Source organism: Euphorbia lathyris, chromosome 3 (assembly GCF_963576675.1).
Source record: "Euphorbia lathyris chromosome 3, ddEupLath1.1, whole genome shotgun sequence".
NCBI lineage: Eukaryota > Viridiplantae > Streptophyta > Magnoliopsida > Malpighiales > Euphorbiaceae > Euphorbia > Euphorbia lathyris.
Window position 1 is genome coordinate 104,267,733 of NC_088912.1, and position 27,541 is coordinate 104,295,273.

At 34.4% G+C, this 27,541-nt stretch overlaps 1 protein-coding gene across 1 annotated transcript; it reads right to left on the reverse strand.

Moving 5' to 3' along the window:
- Window positions 1-16,324: 16,324 nt before the first annotated feature.
- Window positions 16,325-24,635, reverse strand: LOC136221541 (uncharacterized). Its single transcript, XM_066008911.1, has 6 exons — window positions 24,098-24,635; window positions 22,889-22,987; window positions 21,627-21,804; window positions 20,158-20,255; window positions 17,554-17,615; window positions 16,325-16,715 (listed from the first exon to the last, which is right to left on the reverse strand). Exons 1-6 carry the CDS (start codon window positions 24,599-24,601, stop codon window positions 16,601-16,603), a joined length of 1,056 nt encoding a protein of 351 aa, XP_065864983.1. The 5' UTR covers window positions 24,602-24,635; the 3' UTR covers window positions 16,325-16,600.
- Window positions 24,636-27,541: the final 2,906 nt, after the last annotated feature.

The following is a 27,541-nucleotide window of genomic DNA, read 5'->3' on the forward strand; positions in this document are numbered from 1 at the left end:
TTCATTACTGAACTTGGTGTGGTGGCTGACATTGTAAATCCCATTACACTGTACTGTGATAATAATGGAGCCATTGCACAAGCAAAGGAACCACGGTCTCATAATGCATCCAAGCATTACCTGAAGCGATACCACATTATAAGAGAAATTGTGGCAAGAGGAGATGTGAGAATAGAAAGAGTACCTACTGAGGACAACGTTGCAGATCCGTTGACAAAGCCCTTAACCTAGAAAGTACATGATCGTCATCTTAGTTCTACTGGGATAAGTTGTAGAAACAATTGGCTTTAGTCCAAGTGGGAGTATGTTGGGGTTTAGTGTTCTATAGACAATTGTTCTAGGATACAAACTTAATGTAAATGAAGTGTTCTTTATATCACTTGTTTTAATGAGATATGGTTTCATAACTATATAAAAGCAATCCCTTTTAAGAACTAAATAAAGTCTAATAAAAGGAAATCCATAAGTTTGTTTAAAGTGATTATAAAGTGTTCATACAAGTATGAAGTGAGACGAAACTTTATAATAAACTAATAAACTTAAAACCACCCCAAGTCAAGTAATATGTTTAGGATTGACATATCACTGCTGAGACTTGCATGTAACAATGTCTTCTGTCGAGACAGAAAGCTGATCTCACAAGCTTCATATATACAGATATCTGGACAGTTACGTGGATCCAATAAAAATGAGTTCATTAGGATTAGAGACCCGACTTGAGATAATAGGATGGGTAGATTCATCATTGTCACATGTTCATCTCATTGGTATTAATAGGTATAAGTAATCCTCAGACTCAAAGGAATGTTAATTAGTGATTCTGGATTACGGAATGTGATGCTTTGATCCTGTTGTAACACGATCCATAACAGAGATGACTCTGGGGTGTGAACGACAGACGTTGGGTATCACAGGAAGTAATTGCATGATAATTATACATTGGATTGAGCATTTGTCACTCCCGATAAATGGGAGATACGTCCAATGATCGCTTGTGGAAGACTCGACTCTAAATCCTTGTAAGGTGATAGCTTAAGACTTGAAATACAGATTTCACTTAACCTATCTAATTGGAGTTGACTCGGCCTGTACAAGTAAAACGAACGTCTCGCTATATGTGACTTGACATTATCCATAGTCATAAGATTCAGTTCAAGGATGTAGTTGATAAAGGATCGAATTATACTATAACTAATACGGAAAGGTCAACGACAGAATCAACCTGTCTTCTTATAGCTCTGGGGGAATGTTTCGGATTTGCTAATCACATTTCGCGTACTCATTCCGTTATGCAAAGATTAAATATAATTCTGTGAAAATTAATTTAATAGTTGCATACGGCTAGAAGCAATAAGAACCTAATGGGTCACACATAAGACTTGGAGCCCAAAAGAGAAACAAATGTTAATTAATTGATGGAAGCCCAACTGAGTCCACTAAGGCCCAGTAAAGAGAGGGGGGCGATTTTATGTATGAAATACATAAATAATTTAATTTGATTTTAACAATTCTAATTAAATTATGATTGTGAATTAAATTAATAAAAGGATAAATAAGTTAGGAGGTTTAATGAGATTAAAATTACTCCTATTATTATCCTATAAGGTTATTATTATTATCTTTATATTTAGATATATTAATAGATAATAAATAAGAATTATATTCCGAATTAAATTCTTATTCAGTAACCTAATTCTATCTAACTAGGGTTTAGATACAAGAGAGTATTTATACCCCCCTCCTATGTAAATTTCGGCCAACCCTAGCCAGAGACAGAGAGAGAATTTCGACCCACAAGTTTGAGGACGAGATTGTCTACCGCTTTCTTCCGTTCAATTGATTTTCATCTCTTTCTTTTATTCCTTGATCTTGTGTTGATTGATTAGAGGCAATCTATTCTTCATTGCTTTTATACGGTTGATATCTAACTTGATTTTGGGTTGTGTTTGTTTTGTGCTCGTGAACTCGGAGTAAGAGTTGAGGGCACTTCGCTTGCAACGGTAGATAGTTCATCAAAAGGTATTTCCTTCTATCTCTCTTTATATGAAATAACGATTAACGGATATTGGGTTAATGGAAAAAGGTTAAAAAATTTATATATCCGCTGCCACATGTTAGCCTTAAATTCCATCACGTATTTTTCCTGGCTCGATTCGGAGGTCAAACGATGAGTCATTTTCCTTGATAGTGTCATTATGCATTTTTCCTGACTCGATTTGGAGGTCAAACAAAGAAGTTACAACTATCCAAAGTTTTTCCACGAAAACCTAAGACGAAATTAGGACAATAATCTTAAATTTTGTCATTTTTAGTCCTCGATAAACACAAAAGTGTCTGTCTCGTCAAAACGAGTCCCACAAAATGAGAATCATCAAAATTAGAGGTTGATAAGGGATTAAACCTCTGCTTGGTGTCATTTGGGGAGATAAATAGGGGGTTGGGAGTAGTTAAAATTTATTTACATAGGAGGGGCTGTTTTTGAACCGCGGTTAAGTATGTGTACCCATTCCGTCGCACTAGGCGCCGGATTGAGTATCCACTGCGCAAGTCAAACTAGCGCAGTTTGTACTATTAAGAACAGTTACCATTCCGGCGCGTGTGGCGCCGGAATGGTACAAGATTCCTGACGAAAGCTGCGAACTAGTCGCAGCTTTCCGCAGAGTATCCATCTCGGCGCTCTGCACGCCGTGATGGATACTGTGCACTGCGTAAAGCTGATGCGCAGTGCTGTGTATTCACGGGTCATTTGACCCGTGAATAAAATTATTCTTCCTCCTTCTCCTTTAAAGGGAGAAGGAGGAAGAAGTAGAAGGCAGATTTATCTGCCTTCAGCAAAAATAATTCCAAATTATTCTTCCTCCTCTTTTTCAAATTTCAAATTTCCTCCTCTGGTATGTCTTTTAATTTTGTTAAGTATATTTAATTAAGAAAAACCTATAATTATAGTTAGATATCTTAATTTATGTGTTTAATGTTTATAAATTATAATTTATGTTTAGAAAATCTCTTAATTTATGTGTTGTTATGTTTAGAAATTCTCTTAATATATGTGTTCTTATGTTAATAAATATTAATTTATGCTAATAAAATCTCTTAATTTATAACTTATACATAGAAATATTATATGCATGTTTTGAAAAGTTAATTGATGTTTAGAAAATCTCTAATTTATAACTATGCTTAGAAATATTAATTTGTAGTTAGAAAATCTCTTAAATTATAAATATCTTTAGAAATATTAATTTATATGTGGAAAATCTCTTGATTTATAATCATGTTTAGAAAATCTCTCTATCTATAATTATGCTTAGCAAATAAATTTTTTTCTTAGAATATCTCAAAATATATAATGATGGTTAGAATATTTCTTAGTTTATAAAATTATGGTTAGAAATATGTCAAAATAAAATAATGCTTAAAATATCTTTTAGTTTATACATAGAAGTATTATATGCATGTTTAGGAAAATTAATTGATGTTTAGAAAATATCTAATTTATAACTATTTTTAGAAATATTAATTTATGGTTAGAAAATCTCTTAAATTATAAGTATCTTTAGAAATATTAATTTATGGTTGGAAAATCTCTATATCTATAATTATGCTTATCAAATAAAATTTATGCTTAGAGTATCTCAAAATGTATAATGATGGTTAGAATATTTATTAGTTTATAAAATTATGGTTAGAAATATGTCAAAATAAATGGTTAGAAATATTTCTTAGTTTATTAATTATGGTTAGAAATATCACTGAAGAAAATAAGATATGGCATAAACATGTTCACCATATCCTAAAGACGAAATGTGTGGTAACAACAACGAGGCAAACAAGATGGTAAGTAGCCTCGAAAGTCTTCATCGCTGTCAGAAGATAAATCCGATGTTATAATTGACGGTTCAAGAGTTGTGACTTCTTCACCATGTAATTTATCTAGGCGAATCTCCATGATATCAATTTCACATTGCAATTGTTCTTTCACAATTTCAATGTCTTGAAGTGTTCGCCTCGGCAATGTTGATGATATGACTTTAGGTCTAGGTAAACTGTGACATATACGGTATGCTTCAAGCTCACATCTAACTTCCCATAATCTCATCCACCCAGGTGGTGTATACTCATCAACAATGCAATTTCTAGGAACATTTGTACTGTGATATCCTTAAAAAATATGTCCCGCATTGGTGGGCCCCATCCAATATGAACTTCGAACCGTAGAAAATAGTCTTTTTCGTCCATACCATGTTTCACATGTGGGATCAACGTACTTATCGATTATTTCTCCGTTATTGAAATGATTGTATTGCCTATTTGCCATAACCTATTCCATAGAAATACAAAATGATGAATATACCAAAATAGCATGTTTAATTAGGAGTTAATACACATACATTAAAAGTGCAGTAATACACAAAATATTGTTAGGTGAACAGCAAATTATGCAATTACATATTTGACTATCAATTAGGCATAGTAGAAGTGCTAGCCCTTGCAATACATGTCTTTTTGTTGTGTCCATCTTTTCCACATATACTACATGAATACGAAGTTGTTCCTTTCTCCCTCACATCCATTTCATTTCTTATTCTGCTTGACTTTGGTCTTCCTTTCTGTCGTTTAGTATTTGGATTCGCAATAAGCTTTGCAGATGGAAACTCTGGCCAATAATCTTCGTGTGCCATAGGTTGAAATGAATGGTGGTACACATTTAAATTCTCCTCTAATAAGTACGCTTTATCAACGTACTTCCACCAATCAATATGGAGATTCAAGCAACATGCAATGGCATGAGAACATGGGTACCGGAATATCTGGAATTTCATGCATGAACACTCCTTCTTGTGCAAGTTCACATTTTGTGTGTTGTTCCCCTTTTTTGTTAATGGATCATACCCTGTTTGGACATGGCAAACCCCAGTGCGGCTGTCATAGTTGGTCACTTTATGCCCACTTGCCTTTTTCACATTGCTAACCAAGAACTTCTTGCACTTAGGTCCCACCTGCTCTCCTTGACCAAGTAACTTATGAAACATTTTGCGTCGCAGGTCAAAGTAATACACCATCTTCAAAAATGTGTGCTCCACGATGCTTTTAACGGGCATTTGACGCACCCCTTTCAAAACACCATTAATACATTCTGCTATATTGGTGGTGTGTTCTCCATATCTTGCACTGTTATCAAATGCTACAGTCCATCGATCAAGCGGTTTATCCATGATCCACTTATATGACTCCTTGTCCATTACCTTAATACGATCCATTATCTTCGTGAATTTCCGCGGTTGTGGTTCAGACCCTATGTGAAAAATGACTTAAATTAACTAGTGAAATAAATGGCTTCTAAATATCAACATATTAATGGAAAGACAACGTACCAACGCTCCATATCAGATTTTTAATTGTCACATTGTGAAATTTTGTGTTGTAATTGCTCATGAAGTGACGTAGGCAATATCGATGGTATGCCAATGGTTCTCTCCAACCATGGTTTTCACTATTCATTGCATACAAAATTCCAACATGTCGATCTGAAATAACACATAGACCTTCTCGTTGCGTGATATGTTCATGTATGCATTGCATGAACCATCCCCAACTATCTTGATTCTCACTCTCAACTAGTGCAAAAGCAATTGGGAGAATATGTCGATTCCCATCAAATGCGGTCGCCATCAATAATGTGTGTCGATACTTTCCATACAAAAAAGTTCCATCAACCATTATAACTGGACGACAATGCTTAAACCCCTCAATACATGGCTTGAAACTCCAAAAAAGTCTTTTGAACTCGCGAACACGATAATCCGACACTTCATTCACGATCAACACGCTGACACTACCAGGATTGTAATGACTCAATGCATTCATGTAGCGAGGCAATTTATTGTATGATTCCTCCCAATTTCCATAAATCGCCAATAATGCCTTCCTCTTGGCAAACCAAGCTTTCTTATAAGAAATCGTGTATTGATATTGAGTTCTTATATTCCCAATTATAGCACTCACTCGCAATAATGGTGACTCACGAAGCATCTCCAATATACAACCCATTATTATGCTAGAATCGAGCTTATTGTGATCCTGTGTGAGAAGAGATGCGATACAAGTATGCGGATCCCCATACTTAGTGATACGCCAATACCCTAGTTTTTCTTTTAGAATCGCCCTCATCCTCCAACGACAGTTTCCATCGATACAGTTCACAGCATACTCGTGCAGTTTTGATTCTAATGTAGCAAAAGTGACATTCCTTTTAATGGAATATCTCTTAACTACCGCTTGGACATCTTGTTTCCCAACAAAGACCATGCCTACCTTCAGCTCTGATACTCCATCCCATATGGCCATACCATCAATTTGGTTGGGCTCTCCCAACCCAATGTCTGAATCTGCAAGATTCATATAATGAGAGGCTGGAAACACAAATTCTGATAATGGGGGTATTGTTGGTGCGCCATAAAAAAAGGGCAATTCAGGGACTCCAACATTCAAATCAATCATCCCCGTTGTCACATTCACTACCTCATTTTGGATGCTTCTACCATCCCCATCATGTTCATCATTGACCTCATCATCATTGTATTCGGCATGATCGAAATCATCATCTTCAGGTCCAATTTCGTCGGGCGATATACAACCCAAATCAACATCTTCTTCCAAATCGACTTCTTCAATCATCGCCATTTGTCTGCTACTGCTTGCGCCATATGTTTGATGTCCACTACTGCTTGCGCCATGTGTCTGATGTCCACTACTGGTTGCGCCATATGTCTGATCATTGTACCCACTATGTCCGACTCCACTTGGAACACTTGGACCAACCTCAAATGGACTCTTCATTGCATAATGGAGGAAATCATTTGACGTATCATATGGATTATGATATATGCCACCAACATTTGATGGACCCTGACCATCCCAATTAGAAGTCATTTGAATATGATTCTCATCAGCAATTGGGTTCGTCATGGTGACCCCTAATCCGTCATTATTCCCTACTGCGAACCGCTCAAACTCAACATACAACTCGACATTGTGATAACCTTGAATATAACTCAAGTTATCGTAAATTACTTCAATACCATCGTCATCATATATGATAAAATATGAAAACGTCATTAATGATCCTCCACACCCAGGAGACTTATATACAATGCGGGTCAACTTTTGATCTTCGTCCAATTCGATTGCTCTCGATATTCTGGACACTAGTGCATCATATGTCGGCCTATTATGAAATTTCAAACGTTTGTTCCTTGTCGTACTATATGAAGCATCGTATTCTAAACTGGTGGTCGAAAGATTTAACTTTCCACCCCAATGAATTATGTAGGAGATATAATCAGACATTATCTTGTACCTATAAATATTTATCAATAATATATAATTACACAATTCAAATATAAACTTCATATCAATAATAAATTGCAAAACCTTTCAAACTATAATATCTACATCAAATTCATTTTCACAGTTCAAATATCACACTTCATATCAATAATTGCCCTTTAAAATATTAGTTACTATAAAATTTGTTTAACTAACATTTGTATTATACCATCTAATATTAACAATAAATCTAATATCGATCATCACAACACGCATCATTTTAAAAATTATAGTATAAAAATTCTCATTATATGTATAAAGCATAAAATATCAATAACTTTACATCTACCATTTTCTAACGTTTTTATACCATTTTTTTTTTGGTAGAAAAGGAAAGGAAAGCAAAGCAAAACAAGCAACTACACCGGGATTAGCCTAGGAAAGCTAACCACAATCTTATCCTCTAAAAGAAGAGGAGAAAGAGCGATAGGGGGAACGGTAAGGGTAGAAACACCTAACACCCCCTCATGGCCTGCTGCCGCCAAGTGATCTGCAACACGGTTCTGCTCCCGGAAAATGTGGCTGAACTCAAGGATATCAAATGAGGGGCTAAGCCTCTTAATAGCTTTAATAAGGTTGCGGCTATGAAGACCCATGGCATGACTACCCAAAATCATATTGATGGCCTCCAAGTTATCTGACTCCACAGAAAGCCTCTTAACACCCAGCCTAATCGCCAGCTGGATCCCAGAGAGAATGCCCCAGAGCTCCGCAGAGAAGGAAGAACCCAAACCCAAATTCTGGGTAAACCCAGAAAGCCAGGCGCCTCCCGCATCCCTAAGAACACCTCCGGCAGCAATCTTACCATTACTAAGGCAGGAACCATTAGTATTCAGCTTCACAACCCCCTCTCTCGGCCTGCTCCAGCTCACGAGGTGGACATCACTACTCAGGGAAGATCTGGCAAGGGACTCACCTTTGAAACTATCAATAATAGAGGAGAGTTTTTATACCATTTTAAATATTAGTTACTATAATTTTGTTTAACTAACATTTGTATTATCATTATTAGAGTTTATATAAAAAATTTAAAAATAATATTAACAATAAATATAATATTAATAATAAAATAAATAATATTAACATTATAATTTCTACTTCATAGAATTAACTAACCTCAACAAGCGCTGAAATTTATAATATGTAATATTTGTAACGGCACAAAATCACAACACGCATCATTTAAAAATTATAGTATAAAAATTCTCATTATATGTATAAAGCATAAAATATCAATAACTTTACATCTATCATTTTCTAACGTTTTTATACCATTTTAAATATTAGTTACTATAATTTTGTTTAACTAACATTTGTATTATCATTATTAGAGTTTATATAAAAAATTTAAAAATAATATTAACAATAAATATAGTATTAATAATAAAATAAATAATATTAACATTATAATTTCTACTTCATAGAATTAACTTACCTCAACTGGCGCCGAAATTTATAATATGTAATGTTTGTAACTGCACAAAATCACAACACGCATCATTTTAAAAATTATAGTATAAAAATTCTCATTATATGTATAAAGCATAAAATATCAATAACTTTACATATCATTTTAAAATATTAGAGTTCATACGCACATTTTTATAACATTTTTTTTTATGAAAGCATTTTTATAACATTTTTAAAGTTAATAAGAACAATACTTCTAAGAAATATAAGAAGTTTCCTAACAAGTTAAGTTTACATTTAACAATAATGTTTAAATTAACTACTAAATTCTATCAAAGCTATATACATTTATAAAATTATTAGAATATTTTTAAAACAAAAAATTATTAGACTTTATAAGCATAATTATAAAAATATTAAGAATTTCTTTAAATAATTTAGACTTTATATTAATAAATACATTATATTTAACAACATCGTATAAATTAATTACTAAACTCTTAATAAAGCTATATATATTTTCATAAAATTATTGGAGTTTATAAGTATAATTATGGTTAATGTTATTAGATATTCTTAAACTAAGAAATATTTCTAACCATAATTAATAAACTAAGAAAAATTTCTAACCATTTATTTTGACATATTTCTAACCATAATTTTATTTTGACATATTTCTAAACATTTATGTTGACATATTTCTAACCATAAATATTTTGACATATTTCTAACCATAAACTAAGAAATATTTCTAACCATAATTAATAAACTAAGAAATATTTCTAACCATTTATTTTGACATATTTCTAGCCATAATTTTATAAACTAAGAAATATTCTAACCATCATTATACATTTTGAGATACTCTAAGCATAAATTTTATTTGATAAGCATAATTATAGATATAGAGATTTTCCAACCATAAATTAATATTTCTAAAGATACTTATAATTTAAGAGATTTTCTAACCATAAATTAATATTTCTAACAATAGTTATAAATTAGACATTTTCTAAACATCAATTAATTTTCCTAAACATGCATATAATACTTCTATATATAAATTATAAATTAAGAGATTTTATTAGCATAAATTAATATTTCTTAGTATAAGAACACATTTATTATTAGAATTTCTAAGCATAACAATACATAAATTAAGAGATTTTCTAAACATAAATTATAATTTATAAACATTAAATATAATATTTCTATAATTATAAGTATTTCTTAACTAAATATAATTAACAAAATTAAAATACATACCTGAAAAGGAAGAATTATAAATATAAAGGGACTAAACTTGAATTTTTTTTAGAAAGAAAGAGGTGGAAATATACTGTTTTTTTTTTCGCTGAAGGCAGTGCCTTCAGCTTCTTCCTCCTTCTCCCTTTAAAGGAGAAGGAGGAAGAATAATTGTATTCACGGGTCAAATGACCCGTGAATACACGTACAAACTGCACAAAGCTGAACTTCAGCTTTGTGCAGTATACAGTAGCCATCACGGCGTGCAGGGCGCCGTGATGGTGACTCTGCGCAAAGCTGCCAAGTAGTGGCAGCTTTGCGCAGGAATATTTGTACCAAATCGGCGCCACACGCGCCGGAATGGTACAATTCGAAATAGTTCCCACTACGCAGGTTTGACTTGCGCAGTGGATACCCAATCCGGCGCCTAGTGCGCCGGAATGCTAACACCTCCTTAACCCCAGTTAAAAAACAACCCTTCCATTGTAAATAAATTCTAACTACTCCCAAACCCCTAATTATGTCCCAAAATGACACCAAACAAAGGTTTAATCCGTTGATAAGAGTATTTTTGGACCTTAAAACAACAAGAACAATGAAAGAGAATTGGTCAAACTTTCCTGAAATAAGTGATGGTCGATCGTCCACAAGACATAGCTGATTGGCTATGTCGTTAGTTGAGGGAATTTTCCCACAACTTCCTGAAATTAAGGAAGCACTCAAAGGGAAGTTGAGATGCACGAATATATAAGGGAAGTTGAGGTTCAAAAGGTGGGGAGAACATAATTTGGAGAAAGAAAAAGAATTCTAAAAAGTTAGAAAGAGGTATAGAGAGGGATTAGACAAAGAAAGTGAGGAAAACATTACGGGGCATTTGGTTCGGGGTCTTTAGGAATGGGAATGGAAATGGCAATGGGAGGGTTTCATTCCCTTTGTTTTTGTTTGGTTAAAAAAAAGGGTGTTGTTATACCTAGCCTCAAATTCCCACCCCTAACCCCGTGAAATGACGAAAATGCCCTTTTGTCACATCCGTGTCCCTAATTTTAGTTATTATACCCTAATATTAGGTTGTATTATATTTATTTATTGATTAGAGATTTAATAGGGTATTATGGATATAGTTTGGAGGCTAATTTCATGTTTTAAGTGTAAAATTAAATGTTTAGGGTAAGTTTTAAAAGAAGTTAAAGTTTAGAGGGACTAAAAGGGAGATTGTCCCTTATTGGGAACACCAATCTCACAATTCAATATATGAATTTCGTGCATAGTGATCAAGTGCACATTTTATTAGCAAACTCATCTTCATCTTCTCATCTTCTCCATCTTTCTTCTTCAAACACCCAAAATCACCAAGGTTTGATCATACCATGATATCTAGAGATTGCACCGTCGGATCGAGCTGATTTTTTTACAGTAGCTTCTAGACATCCTAATACACATTGTGGTCGGTGTGATTTTGATTTGGAGATTCCTACATGAGGTTCGACCTAGGCAGATTAGAGGGGCAGATTTGAGGCTTAATGTGCTTATTCTCTCAATTAGTGCTAAAGTAAGTAATTATCAACTACCCTTTTGAGTTTTTATGTATATATACGTATATACAACTCTATATTTTCTAGAAAATCAAATTTTTGTGGTGATTTTTTTACATGCATTTGATTAATTGGAGTTTCTATGGATTAGTTTTTAACATGAGCTTAAAGTTAAGTTCAAGTAATTATATATGTATTTGCATGTCAATTTCAGCCTATAATATATGTTAATGTATATATGATTTGGGTTTTGTTTTGATGAACTTGGTATATTTGATTAATATTTGTGTAAGATTTGATATTTTGAAGAGTAAATGAGTGGTTTTCTATAAGTTTATCTCTTAAAGTTTATTTTAGTTTTAATTAAAATTTATTAAAGTAGTAATTTTGATGAATTTGTGATTTATTGAAATAAAGTATTTATATATGATGATTTATATGCTTATTTTAAGAGATTGAAGTTAGTGTTGATAAATATATTTTAAATTATTTATTGTTGATTTTAGCTAATAATGATTTATGACTTAATATTCTGAAGAATGAAATTGAAGGAAAGTACTTGAAAATTTTATGATGTTGATTTATATATTTCTGATTTTAATTATATTAAATGAGTAACTGATTTTAAATGATTTTGTATTTTGAGCAATTTTTAGAGAATATTTGAATAATTGTGGCTCTTTTGCGGAAGCCAAATGGTTATGGTTGTGAAAAGAGATTTGAGTATATTATAATTTTATGACATAAGATTTTTAGTATCCATCAAGAGTAATCCGGATAGGTGGTTTAATTAAAGTCCGTATTTAGTGAGAAATACGGCATGTGTACACAGTTGAAAGACCTATCGGGTATGGCAAAGAAGTGTTGAGTAAGACCACGCGGGTTAGACAAAATTATGAGATATCTCGATTCTATTATATTGTGGGGATTGATACATACGGGGATTATCTCTCGGATGGATACGGTTTATAAAATATTTAACGATATATGATTTATGAGGTATTTATTGAGATATAGTTTATGAAGTATCTTATTAAGATACAGTTGATGAAGTATTTATTGAAATACGGTTTATGAAGTATTTATTGATGTACAGTTGATTTCAGTAAATGGTTAATTGCAATTTATTCATTTTATATAATTGAGATTTTAAGCAAATAAATATATATAGCTATTTTGGACATGAATTTTATATTAATTGTTTTAGTACAGTGATTTATGTTTTGACTATGTGTGGTATTTTGGGAAATGATAGCAATCTTGATATTTTAAATTGCATATTTGGTTAAAGGTACTATTTTGAGTATTTTATCATGGTTTAATCCATAAAAAGGTTCATTTTGAAGAATATGAATTTTAAATGATGCATTTTGAAAATTAAACTATAAATATAGTTATTTTGAGTATAAATACTTTACGTAGTTGATAATTGCTTACTGAGATTTTTGTCTCACCGTTTTAAATGTTTTAATGTTTTTAGGTGAAAGTACAGGATCTAGAGAAGATTACCGACTGATTAGGCGAAGATTGGAAGTTATTGCTTATTGTTACAATTATCATTAGAACTTTAGTGTTTCAATTGTAATATAATGGAGTTGGTAAATATATTGAGGTTCTTAAATGACTAATGTAGTAAGGATATTGATTTATTTAGAATATACCTTTATGAGGAATGCCTAGAAAAGTGATATTTATGATATTTAGATAGTTTCGAGACAATTAAGTGTTGATTGTGGTTTTTCTAGTTCGCGCCCGATGCCGATTGGGGTCGTTCCGGGTCGGGTGTGACACCTTTCATGGGTTGAGGGTGGGAAAAGGCTATTTTTTTTGCCTTTCTGACACACGGGTGTGTGGCTATCATGCCTCACCGTGTGGTCGGGCGTGATAGCCCCACGTCCCACCTTGTGGTCGGACGTGGGGCTATCACGCCCGACCACACGGTGAGGCGTGATAGCCATGCGTCCGACCTCACGGTGGGGCGTGATAGCCACATGCCCGCGTGTCAGGAGGGCAAAAAAAAATAAAAATTACAAAATTTAATTAAATTTAACTAAATTAAAAAAATAAATAAATAATTGCTCATACGCCACACGGGTGTATAGGCATCACGCCATCACCATTGTGAGGGCATATGAACATCACGCCGCACCACAGGTGACGGCGTATGAATATCACGCCGTCGCCTGTGGTGAGACGTGATCCTATCACGCCGTCACCTACGGTGCGGCGTGATGTTCATACGCCGCACTAGAGGTGACGTCGTGATCTCCACACGCCTCCATGTTCCGATTCTGATTTCGAATAACAGCAAAATTCGATACAAAAAACGTCCAAACAACATCAAAATCAAACGGAAATACGTATCATAGGTCCCTTTCGCTGATAAATTAGTCCAGATCCATGTTTTCGTTGATAAATTAGTCCGGATTAGATTAAAGAGAGTTTAGGTTGTTTGAGAGGATTTGAGAATTCTAAAGGGTATTTCGGTCTTTTCACGGGGCTAGAGATGGAAATTCAAGGCTGGGTATAGTAATTCACAAAAAAAAAAAACCATTCATTTTACCCATTTTAGATTATGGGTTTACCCCACTTTAGGTTAAGCCCATTATCCCAGACCCTGTAGGGAATTGGATTCCCTTTACCCCACCTCCTTTCTTAAACATATCCAAACACATAGGGGAATTAATACTTATTCTTTTCCTTTCCTTTAATTTCTTTTTCTTGATTTCTTTTCACTTAGCCCTTGTGAACCACACATCCCTGGATCTTGTGATTTTCTTGATAAACACTAAATTAAGGGTAGATTCTTTTGTAATAGGTAAAGAAAGGTTTCTAATCATACATTAGAACCATTTTGTTCTGTTCTCTAATCTATTCTCAAACAATCAAGCACTATTCGTGGGTTCCAGTTGTTGTTTCCCGTTGATTGTGTTCGTGAGTCTATCTCTACTCAAAGAAGGGTTTAAAAGCTCTCTTTAAGATGTATATTAGATTCTTTCCATTTCGTTGTTGTTTTCATAATTTTGGTAAAATTTCTAGGTTTTTGTGAAGATGGCCGATCGGGGAGGCCCGGACGCCTCCGGTCGCAAGAACCACCATGATCACGAGTATTTTCAGCCTCTATGTCTCTACAAAATTTGAGGTTGTGGTGGCTCAGCCCTGTCTCCAGCACCTCAAAGGTTCTATTAGACCTCTCTATAACTTAATTTTGAAAAGTTTTACATTGGTATTTAAAAATTGATTTTGACCACTCACATTATAACACGTATTTATATGAAAAAAATTTGAACAAATTCGATTTAGCAAAAAAAAAAAAAATACACACGCACGTGTAACATCGCCCCCTCCCCCAACCGAACAATCATGTATTTGCCACTGGCCACCCATATGGCCGATCGGCCATCTACCATAGCCGATCAGCTATGGTACCAGAAACACAGAAATTTTACTTGTTTCCCTTTCGCTCGGGTTTGGGTTGTAGTTGTTGTTTTCAATAGCATATCAACCCTAATCCAACCCAAAAATTTGCTTGTCAGTTTCATGTCAACCAAAAATGACACATTACCTACTAAACTAAACCGAAGATTGAAATTGTATGTCGATTTCATGTCGTGTAGACTTTTGTCACCTCTACTGCCAATTCCAAAGGCCAAATTGACCCTTTAACTCAACAAATGGCACATAAACTCATTCACAGTTGAATTACAAATTGATTTATAAAAATTCTTTCTATGCTCATGAATGAAACTCAACATTCCACAGGTTACATAATAGACAACATCTACTGCAACTATCACATTTCATAACTAGCATAAGTACTCAAAAATCTTTCCATCCTCTCAATTTATCTATTATATATCAAGGAGCATTTGATGATTGCTCATCTGAATCTGAGTCATCAACCATCTTCTCAAGTGAATCCATATCACCGGCTTCAGACAACGTGTGCATCCGAATCTCGCTGTAGAAAAAAGGCATTGCGTGGTATCGTTATGACTTTTTTTTTTTGTACGACTAGTCTAGGAGACAACTGACGTTACTATAAAAATGACCATTAGCAACCTCAAAATGGAAAATTCTAAGAATTAAAGTTGTTTAGTAGCACGTTTATCATGTTAAAACTAAATTCATTTTCAGAGCTGCCTCTCTAAACATTTATTTTCTCTTTTCTCAACAAACAACACCTAAATGACCTCAAAATTGACCCGTTCGAAAAAATACAAAAAAAAAAAAAATCCCTGCATACTGCCAATAGAGATGGTCTAAGAATCAATTTTTTCCTTAAAGTTGACAGTTTTATTCAACACAAATCGAAATTTAGATAAAATTGAAAATATTTAACAAATTTTACCCTTACAGTTGACCTGTTGGGTAAAATGACCTCAAAATCGACCTGTTAGAAAAAATGCAGAAACATCCCTGCATACTACCACTGTAAATGCTCTAAGGATCAATGTAATGTGTTCTTAAAGATGACAGATTAGTGTAACGTAAATAGAAATTTTGGTATCGACTCAGTCCTGAAGTTATTAATATTTGACAAATTTTGAAGCCCAAACACAATTGATTGCAATACCTAAAAATTTGTCAAAATATTGCCAACTTAAAAAACAAGTGGATAACTCAAAATAAATTTGGCCATTCATAATTAAATCTAGACTTATTAAATCTAAGTGTTAGGATGTTTTGAATCTCTAATAAGCCTAGGTGAATGATCAAATACTACATGATCATTAAGATTTATATGATCAAAATCGAAATACCTAAACTTCAAATTAGACTAAATTGTCAATTTCAGAAGCCAAATTGACCCTTAATTCACAAAATGGCACATAAACTCATTCTCAATTGAATTACAAATTGATTTATCAAAATTCTGTCTATGCTCATTAAAAAAAAAAAAAAAAAAAAAAAAACTCAACATTATACAGGTGCCATGATAGACAACGTCTATTGCAACTGTCACATTTCATAACTAGCATATGTATTCAAAAATCTTTCCATCCTCTCAATTTCTCTATATATTAAGGAGCAGTTGGTGACTGCTCATCTGAATCTGAGCCATCAACCATCTTCTCAAGTGAATCCATATCCCCGGCTTCAGACAGCGTATGCATCCGAAGTTTTTCAGCATCTTCGCTGTAGACAAAAGGCGTCGCAAGATATTGTTAGTGTGTTTTCTTTTCAATTAGCTCTAAACAACAGAAAGGTATGAACATATAATGCTTAATTTATGAAATTTCTGTCAATTTGTTTTCTCAAAAACTATGTTGCACGGAAACTCCTCATCGGTAGAGTTTCTAGGTTTGTGCCCATTTTCGTTTCCCCCTTTCCATTATGTTTCCTGGCGATGTTTGAAATCTATGGTTTAGAAACAACGATTTCTGTGTCCGTTTCCGTTTACAATTGTGTTTCTGTTTCCGTTTTCAATTGCGTTTCAGTTTCAGTTTCAGTTTCGATTTTCATCTTCTGACTTTTGAAGACTGTTTTAGAAATAAGGGTTAATACATCATTTCGACTGGCAGCCTGAACTTTCAAAGTGTCTTGATAGCCCCTCAACTTGCATAAAATGTTCAAAAAAGTAAGTTACATGCGAAAGGTGTCTTCCACGCACCTCAGAAAAGTAAAACAACCAAGGTCGGGTATCCGGTTCTAATATTAGAGAATATAAGTTTTACCGTTGAACAAATAAGAACTTCATTTTTAATATGTTTTAATCCCCTCTCTGAATTATGTAATAATATTTTAAGGTGCGTGTAATTCATCTTTCGCATTCAGCTTACTTTTTTGCAACCGAGTGATTAATTGATTACATTTTACGCAAGTTGAGGGGGCTATCAAGACACTTTGAAAGTTCAGAGGGCCAATCAAGTTTTTTTGGACAAATTGAGGGAGCAAATGATGTATTAAACCTAGAAATAAAGTTTCTGATGTCCGTTTCTGTGCAACTCAAAACAAGCAGGGATGGAAGACATACTCTGTAACCCCAAATATCTCCTTCACAACTAAGGAGCTTTCCCTTGAACAGAACTCTGGCAGCTGGACAAAAATGTAAAACAAAAATTAGCATATGATAGGGGGCAAAAAAAGAAATATATCACAGTTCGAGTTCAAAGCAACAATATTCAACGGCCTTAGATAGTTAGATCGGCACAATTTAAAATATACTCATATTAAACATTTTACATATTAACGGTAATATTATATCACAATTTTACCGAACACCAATAACTAATCAACTGATAACAAATAGCTAACATCAAGGACTATCATTTAACGGTTGAACCAAACAGACCCTAATATTTATGATATTGGAGGTCAACGAGCCCGCATCCGTTCCTCAATTTTGTTGATTATGTTTTCATTTGCACATTGGACAGTCTCAAACTACTTTGATGTCATTTTAAGAGTCATATATAAACTAAGATATTAGAGCATCTCCAACCGTCTCTTAAATTGGCTCTTAAGTTAAAATTTGAGAAGAGAAAATGAAAAATCAGCTCCAACCGCCTCTTAATGGCTCCTCAAATCACTAAGAGTCTCTCCATCCTCTCTATTAATAGAGAGTCTCTCTCCACCTCTTAGTGTCTCTTAACTTCATTTTTTATCAATAATTTATTATTGATGAGTCTCTCTCCTCACACTATTGGTAAATATAACAATAAATAATAATATTAATAATAAAATAATAAATAAGGAGTGAATATAAAAAGTATTGTTGGAGATGATATATCTTAGTCACTCTTAAATTACTAAGAGTCAATTATTTATATTATTTTTAGAGAGTGTACTAAGAGTCTCTTGGAGATGCTCTTAGGCCTAATACATCCCCTTGCATAGTTATTAAAGGCGCGCCTATGGCGTATGGCGCACCAGGCGCAGGCCTTAGCGCCATGGCAGCCCCATGGCGAGGCGCAATCGCCATGGCGCGCGCCTGGTGCGCCATTTTGCGCCAAAGGCAGTTGCCAAAGGCGCGCCTTGGCAGTTAGAGGCAGTTATGGGCAGTTTTTGGTAGTTACTTCATATATCTGGAATGGAACACATGTTATATTAACAAAAAGTATTAAAAAGGAGAGAGATTATAGGTTTTAAACTAAGTAGAAGACGAAGAGACTCTTTGAAGAGGAAGAGACCGAGTCATTTGAAGATTAAGAGACAGAGTCATTAAAAGAGGAAGAAGTTTAGTAGAAAGAAAACACATCAAACAGATTCAAACAACAGAAACAAAGAAGCCAAAGGAAATTCAAATTCAACAGTTTGATGATTAATAGTTTGATGATGCCTTAGATGAGGAGTGTGATAGTGATGATGAGGAGTGATGGATTTGGAGAGTTTTGATTAGGAGTAGAACTTAGGAATTAGTATTCAACTTTAAAGTTTTCTAATATGGGGTTTATTTTGCATTTAAAATTTATTTATGCTTAAGATATTTTTATGATTTAGTTTTATGTTAGTTTTATATTTTTTTAAGTGCGCCTTGTCTCGCTATGGCGCGCGCCATCGCCATGCGCCATGGCTCCAGGACCCCTTGCGCCTTAGTGCGCCATGCGCCTTTAATAACTATGCCCCCTTGTAGTTGACCCAAAACTTCAACTGTTCCCCTGAAGTTGCAAAAGTTTCAAATGAAGCCTATTCTTATCCAATTACATTTAATAACCCCATATTTCTCAATAGAATTTGTTGGATGAAAAAAAACGGGAGACACGCTTCGACACGTGTCAAAGTGTCAAAAAGGAAGTGCTAAACAGACAAATAATTAGAAGGCCTGATACATCCCCACTCCCCCAAGTTGTCCCAAAACTGCAACTGACCCCTAAACTTCAAAAATTACAGCTAACCCCCTCAAGTCGCTTATTTGGAACCAATAAGCCCTCAAGTCGCTTATTTTGAACAAATAAGCCCTAAACCCTAAAAAAACATTCTAATATATTAAAGCAGAAATAGTATATGTCCAAAATATCGGTTGCTACATCTAACTGATCTACTGACACATTAACAAAAATGCAAAAAAAAAAAGATACCCAAAATCACAAATATTAACCTATTTGAGGGGTTATTTGTTGCAAATAAGCAAGTTGATAGGGTTAGTTGCAACATTTTGAAGTTCACGGATCAGTTGCAGTTTTTAGACAACTTGAGGGGACTAGAATATATTAGGCCTAATTAGAAACTTTTGAAAGTTCACGGGGCAGTTAAAGTTTTGGGGCTATAGAATGCAATTGGATAAGATTAGGGGTTACTAAATGCAATTGGACAAGAATAGAGAGTTATTGAATGCAATTAGGTAAGAATAGGGGCTATTGAATGTAATTGGACAAGAATACTTTTAAAAGTTTAGGGGCAGTTGAAGTTTTGGACCAAGTACGGAGGGCAACAGAGAACAGATGTATTAAGCCAAGATCTTAGTTACTTAGAGTAGGTTTCATAAGTTTTGAACGTCTAGCAACTCAAATAGAAGCATTATTTACAAAGGAAAAGAAAGCATGGAAGTTGAGGCAAAAAAAATAAAATAAGTTAAAAAGGAGGATAAGAATCAGTAACAAGTTAGTAAAGATTATCAAATTGATTATTCAGCACTTACCTCAGACAAATAATACACCTTCCCGAAAAGGGCCTGCACAGCAAGTTTTCTTCTAAATCCTTTTTCACTATACCCCGTCGCATCCATGACAACCGGGCCTGAAGAGTAGACAGACAAAATCAGAATTGATATTACATCCGATACTTTTTTTTCAAGTCAGAATGAAGTCTTAATATCCTGCAACTATGTTGCTCGGAGACCAAAACCGATACCAGAAACGTTATTTCTAAAACATAACCTTCATAAAAAGCCTTCAAACAAAAAACAGACATGGACATGAAACGTAGAAATGCTACTAAAGAGAAATGTCCATGCAACATTGAGGCGCATCCCCAATGCCAATCAACCACAATGCCCAAATTGCAAAACCACATGCAAAAATTTTAGAAGATCAAATACCAACTAATGTGGAACTTATGATTGCAGTATTAGACATCTGTTTTTCTTTTATTTTACTTTGGACATGTATGTAAATCCTATATAGTCATATAAAATACCATGCAAATAGATTAAATCTCACTTTATCATATGCATATCTCCAATTCCCCTAAAAAAAGCTTGTTGTACATGCCATAGTTGTTAAAGGCGCTAAGGGATCCTGGAGCCTAGGCTCAAGGCACGCGCCTGAGGAACACGAGGCACAGAAAATAATATATATATATATATATATATATATATATATATACTCTTTTATTAGTTAAAGTATAAACCAAAAAAACACACTTATGACTGTATAAACAAAACAAAACCACATAAAAACATAATACTAAATCATGAATGTCAAAAACACCAAGTTAAGTTCACACTTCATAGAGACATTAACATATACTTAACGTCTTAACCTAAGTACCTGACTAATGTTGCTAAACTAATAATCATTCATTGTAACTTGATATTCTTCTGTGTGTCTGTCGCAGTTTCTGTTTGAGTGGAGTGGAGACTTTTCTTCAAGTGACTGCTCTTAATCCCTCTCTAGCCTTTCTATATTTAATTATGTCCCTTGATATTCTTATTTAGATCAAGGGGTAAGATTAATCTTATTTAAATTAGATTAGTTGTTGAGATAAGTCAAACATTTGTTTTACACAAAACAGATAAAAAAACCTAGTGAAAACACAGAGGCGCGCCTTGATTCAGGCTCCAAGGCCCAGGCAAGGCGCACAAGGCGAGAGCCTTTTAAACAGGGCCTCGCTTTCTGCAATCAAGGCTCACTATCTTGAGCCTTGAGTGAGGCACGTCTTTAACAACTATCGTACATGCACATATATCGCATTAGTAACATTAACAAAAGAACATTCAGGTGGAAAGGTTTCTTTTTTACTGTTGTTATATTTTTCTTTCCTAGGCCCAAATGCTAGTAGGAAATACCATCTTAAACAAGCTGTTAGTGTGTGTAACTGTATCATGAAACCATATAACCTAAAACATGAATATCTCCTTGGGGAATCAAGCAGTTCTAAATGAATTACCTTTTTCCTTCACAATAAGCCTTGAGATGTGGTTCAAAATTTCAGCAACATGGGAGTCTTCCAACATTGAAGCTTTTCTCAGTAATATTAAGTTGGAAACCAGCTCCGGATTAAAAGGTTTCTCATTCAATGCATACCGAATGTACTTGCGCAAAATATCCTCCATGCTAAAACCTGTCTGGATATGAATTAGCAGTTGCCATCAAAATTCCAATGGTGTCGACACAAATGCTTCACAATGACTAAGAAGAATAAATGTGCAGAATTTCAGAGCAACTAAGTAGAATAAATGTGCAGACCAGGAAGAATCTTGTATTACAAAAAGAGACAAGTGCTATTACTTTATAGGGATGCAGTTGAATCTTGGATAAGACATTCACCATCCAACTATGAACTATTTATCAGCTATACTGAAATCTGAGATTGAGGTTTATATCTTGACCTTATTTTCATCCATATGCAGTAATTTCAATTGATGGCACAATTAATTTCCATTACACAACCAGGATAAATAACAAGAATGAAAAGGCTGATTAATACGAATGAGAACAAAATGTTCCAATTTCTTTATACGAATTGATGTAAAACAGCATGTATAGTTCAAACTTCAAATTACGGAGCCCCTTAAAGTTGTCTATTTTGGTTACTTTGTCCCCCGAATGTAAGTGACAACCTATTAGCTACTCTACTCCAACTCCCTAGAAGTGATATAACACGCCCCTTATTTTTTCTCAATCAGAGAAGATGTTGACCCGTTTGGACCACTCGCCTTTCCGTTGACACCCATGTGCAATGTGGCTTTTCCTTTTATAAAAATTTGCAACCTAGCCTTTCAGGATGGTATTTCAAAGTGTGTATGAGTTTAGAGAGGCTATTGCAAAATATGCTCTAAGAAGGGGTAAATTATTTTGAAGGAAAAAGCCACATTGCATATGCAAAGTCAACTGAAAGGCAAGTGGTCAAAATCTTCTCCGATTGAGGAAAAATAAGGGGTCTGGTATGTCACTTTCAGGGAGTGGCTAATGGGTTGCCCCTTGAGTTCGGGGGCAAAGTGACCGAAATGGACAACTTTATGGGGCTCCGTATGGTTTAGGCCTCAAATTAACCATCTTAGTTCATTATACTACAGTAAAGTTGAAAGAATAATTAATCAGACCACATATTTTGAGAACTATTAGACAATAAACAATTCAGAAAGGCTGACAATTAAGGCATCATTAAATTTCAAGTTAAAATAATCTCCAGACTCAGATGTGTCTCACCTTTTGCTCCAGTCCCTTGAGGGCTGAATATTGTAATGCATCTCCTCCTTTCTGAAACAGCTCATCTATGAATATGCATAGTGTAGCATTTTTATTCACCTGAAAAATATTACTCTTATCACGCCAAAAAAAAGGAATTCGAGGGCACATTAAGCTGGATTTCCATTTTCGAATAAATGCTCTTGATAATGCTCCATTTGAGCATTATTTCGCATTGATTGTCCAGTTAGAAATAATACATGTGATAGTGCTCAGTAAACTAGAATGAAATCAGATAAAGATTATCCTATTTTAAAATTGCAAAGAAGTCGGACAAAAATGATCCGACGTCTTCACATAGCCGGTTATGTCCGACATCCAACAAGGAAGTCTGACAAAGATTTTCCGACTTCTTTGCTGGAGGTTGTTCTTCCCACGTGGAAGTCGGAAAATCTCTGTCCAACTTCCTTGCAACAGGAAATTGGACAAAGATTATCCAACTTCTTCACATATCGCTGGTTTTGTCTGACATCCAACAAGGAATTCGGACAAAGATTGTCGGACTTCTTGTTGCAAGAAAGTCGGAAAATTGTCTGGCTTCCTTGTTGGAAGTTGTTCTTCCCACGTGGAAGTCGAAAAATCTTTGCCCGACTTCCTGGACAAAGATTGTCTGACTTCTTTACATGTTTTGTCTAACATCCAACAAGTAAGTCGGACAAAGATTGTCCAACTTCTTATTGTCCAACTTCTTGTTGCAAGAAAGTCGGACAAAGATTGTCAAACTTCCTGGTTGGAAATTGTTCTTCCCACACAGGAAGTCAGAAAATCTTTGTCCGACTTCCTTGCAACAGGAAATCGGACAAAGATTGTCCGAATTTTTCTTATGGAGCATTATTGCTCGGGTTACATATAGGTGGTGAAGAAGCCGAATTCTTTAAAATTCTGAAATCGGAGCACTAGGTTTGTAATCATGTCTAACCGGGCAATGCAATGGAATAATGCTCCAATGGAGCATTATCCAGAGGATTGATTCTCCATTTTCTACACTATGATAGGGATAAAAAAAAACGATATAGAAACAACAATGCCCATAGCTCTGAGCTACTGAAAGTATAAAAAACAGCTTTTCCATTTAATAACCAGGATTAAGCACGAATGAGCAATGAATCAAAGAGAAATCAATAGCAAACAAACTAAAATCCATATATAAGGGTTTGAATCGGAACTGACCAGTTTCCTGCGCTTCTCTTTAGGAGAAGATAATCTCTTAACTGTCTTAACAAAGGCAATGACAAAAGTAACGCCGGCATAACCTAAAGGGAGAGCAAGAATCCAAGGCAAGGAGCTCTGTCCAACTCTAGGGCCAGGAATTGCCTGAGTAACAGACCCAGTGAATTCCACAATGTCTAAGGCTTTCTCCTGAATCCACGGCAAGTCCTCTTCCACCTCTATTTCTTCCTCTTCTTCCACTTTCTTATCTTTGGAAGTGGATTTCTGATTGCGGCTATCGTTCTGAATGGGACTGGAGCTGCTCTTAGCTGCCGCCGCCGCAACATAACTTTCAAACCCTTTCCGTCTGTACAGAGGGAGAGAATTTGGGAATGAGAATAGAGGAAGGAGATTAGGGTTAGAAGAGAGCGGCGATTTGTGAAATTTATGTCGTAAGAGTAATTGTGATGTTGAAGCCGAAGAAGAAGAAGAAGAAACAGCTGCAACAGCTGAAAGAGAAGCCATGGACAATGTGGGTTGATCAGAGAGTGTAGCTGCGTTTTTCTTGGAATAAAGGGTCAAATCCACCCTTCAACTTGTCATGAAGGGCAGGGATGAGCATGGATTCGGTTCGGTTACTAATCAAACCGAACTATCGGTTAACCGAATCAAAATTTGCTTTATTTTCATAAATTTCAACCTAATAAAATTGGTAATAGAATATTATTATTTTTGAATTAAAAAATCAATGAATAGAATTAATGGATCCGAATTGGGCAATAATATAGCATACATGGTGTGACATAACTCGGTAAAGAATTAAAGAATAGTAGATAAGAATTTAACCGTGTCGCCTTAGCCATAGCATGGGTTGTGCCATTAGCTTGTCGTCAAATCCATTTGACTGAGTAAGAGTCGTTTTCGATCAGAATTTCCTTGCATTTACCGATTGTATCTCCAAACTCTGATATATCCAATGATGTGGATTGAACAGCATCAACCACCAGTTTAGCGTTTTCGAAGATCACATTATTAACGTTGTTTATACGAATCAATTCCATAGCACGGAGTAGCGCCTCTGCCTCGCCATCTTTCATTGTAACGACATTCTGAAGTTTCTCTGATCTGCCCTATAGGAAAGTCCCGTGTGAATCCCGTAGGACTACTCTGATTCCTGCAAAGCCATCCCCTTCCACGAACGTAACGTCTGTACAGCACGATAGGAAGTCGGACGCCGGACGATGCTAGACGCCACAGCTGCTGTCGTGATCTCTGTTGCGACTGCTGCCATTCTGTAACGTCGACTCCTGTTTCAGCAGCCTCGCTCGACACCAGTCCCCTCGCACTACCTGCGACCTGTACAGAATATCCTCAATCGATGTGGTTTCCGCCTTCCATAGCCAATCGTTCATGGCCCTCCACAAACTCCAGTTGATCATTAAAAACGAGTTTCCTTCATTCTCATTCAGTCCCGCGAGAACTTTGTGGAACCAATCTCGGTAATAGAATATTATTAAACCAAACAAATTCAGTTCGATTTGATTACCAACCGAATAACTAAAATCATATATTATTATTATTATTTGTATATTATTGTTTCATTAGTTTTCAAATAATATCTTTATATAAAAATTACAATTGAAGAAATTGAAGGGTACTTAACCAAAATTTATATAATAGGAAGAGAAAAGTATATTTTTTTAAAGATTGGGCCTTATATTTTATAAATTATTTATATAAGTAAATAATTAAAATTATATTTTTTATATTTATATATTAAGTATGCTTCGGTTATCGGTTATACCGATATTTTTTTTCTAGTAACCGAACCGATAATCGATTATCAAACTAAGCCAAAATTAAAACTGAACCAAACTAAAATGTTAAAATAACCGAAATTAAAATGTTGGTTCGGTTATCAGTTTGTTAATCGGTTATCAGTTATTTTGATCATCCCTAATGAAGGGTCAATTGAGTCCAAATCAATTTTTGGGTATCAACTCAATCTTTAAAGTTGGTATATAGGTCAAATTAATCGATGATCTATTTCAAAAAAAAAAAACAATGATAAGATCAGCCTGAAAATATAATATATTTTTTATAAACGAACTTTATCATGTTTATACTTAATATCTAAAATCTATTTTTACATAAAAACTATTATATTATGCACAACCGCATAAAGATTTGGCTTCGACACATTTCTTTATACGCATTAATATTGATGAACTAATACTATTTTGAGGGGTTTAGTGAGTTTCTTTATCTCTATTTCGAGGAGTTTCTATCAAAAACAATTGTTCGTGACCCATACTTATATTTCAAAAGATATTTAGAAAATTATTTTATTAATGTATTTTTCATCTTTATTTATTTTTCTCATATTTTATCATTTAATAGAATTATTTCATTAATAAAAATAATTTAAAAATTAATTTAATACAATTAAAATTATAAATTCAGTTAATTCTTTTTCAAAATTGGATATTTTCTTTTATAAATAAAATATATATGAAATTTATTTGTTTAACTAAAAGTTTAGAAAAAAAAATTAAAATATTATCATTCTGGTTTTTTAAAATGACATTCCCAATCTTCGATTTCGACAATTCTTATACTGATGGATTCGTCTCGACGAGACGGACATTTCATATTTTAAGTCCAAGACTAAAAATGACTTGATAAAAAATTATGGCTCAAATAACGTTTGGAGCTTCCATTTAACTTTGAATAGTCATAACTCCTTCCTTTGACCTTCGAATTGAGCCGAAAAAGTGCATTAAGGCTCGAAATGGAATGTAGTTGACTTTGAGCTCTAATATTGAGAGAAATGAGTTTGGGTTTCGGTCTTTTATCCGTTCAGAGCGATGCGGGGTCCACCTGAAACATACCGAGTACAAGTAACCTCAATTCATCATTAGGGTTAGAAAAGTCCGTGCTCACAACTACCAAGCAACCATGAACAACTTTTGAAACTCCATTTTCCACGACTATTTTACAATCATTTTTCTCCAATAAACCAAGAGAAATAAGGTTTTTCTGCAAATCTGAGATGTGTCTCACATCCATCAAGGTTCTTACCGCTCAATCAGCATTTTGATTCGCATTGCACTTAACCCCACAGTTTTATAGGTGTGGTCATTTCCCATTAAAATAGTGCGACAATCTATACTTTAGTATGTTGTAAACCACTTTTTATTTGGCAATGAGGCTCCTAAATCAAACATCCACTCACTAGAAATTTCATTACATTTTTTTGAGACAAGGTAGTAATAATCATCTTCATCATTTGACACATAACTTGCCTCTTGCTTTTCTTGTTGTTTCTCTTGGAATTTATCATTGTTGTGCTTCTTAATGTTACCCTTTTATTTGGCCAATTTGCTTTAAAATGATCATACTCACCATATTTAAAAAATGGTCTTTCTATGGGTTACCCTTTCTACTTTTGCGGAAACAGTCAAC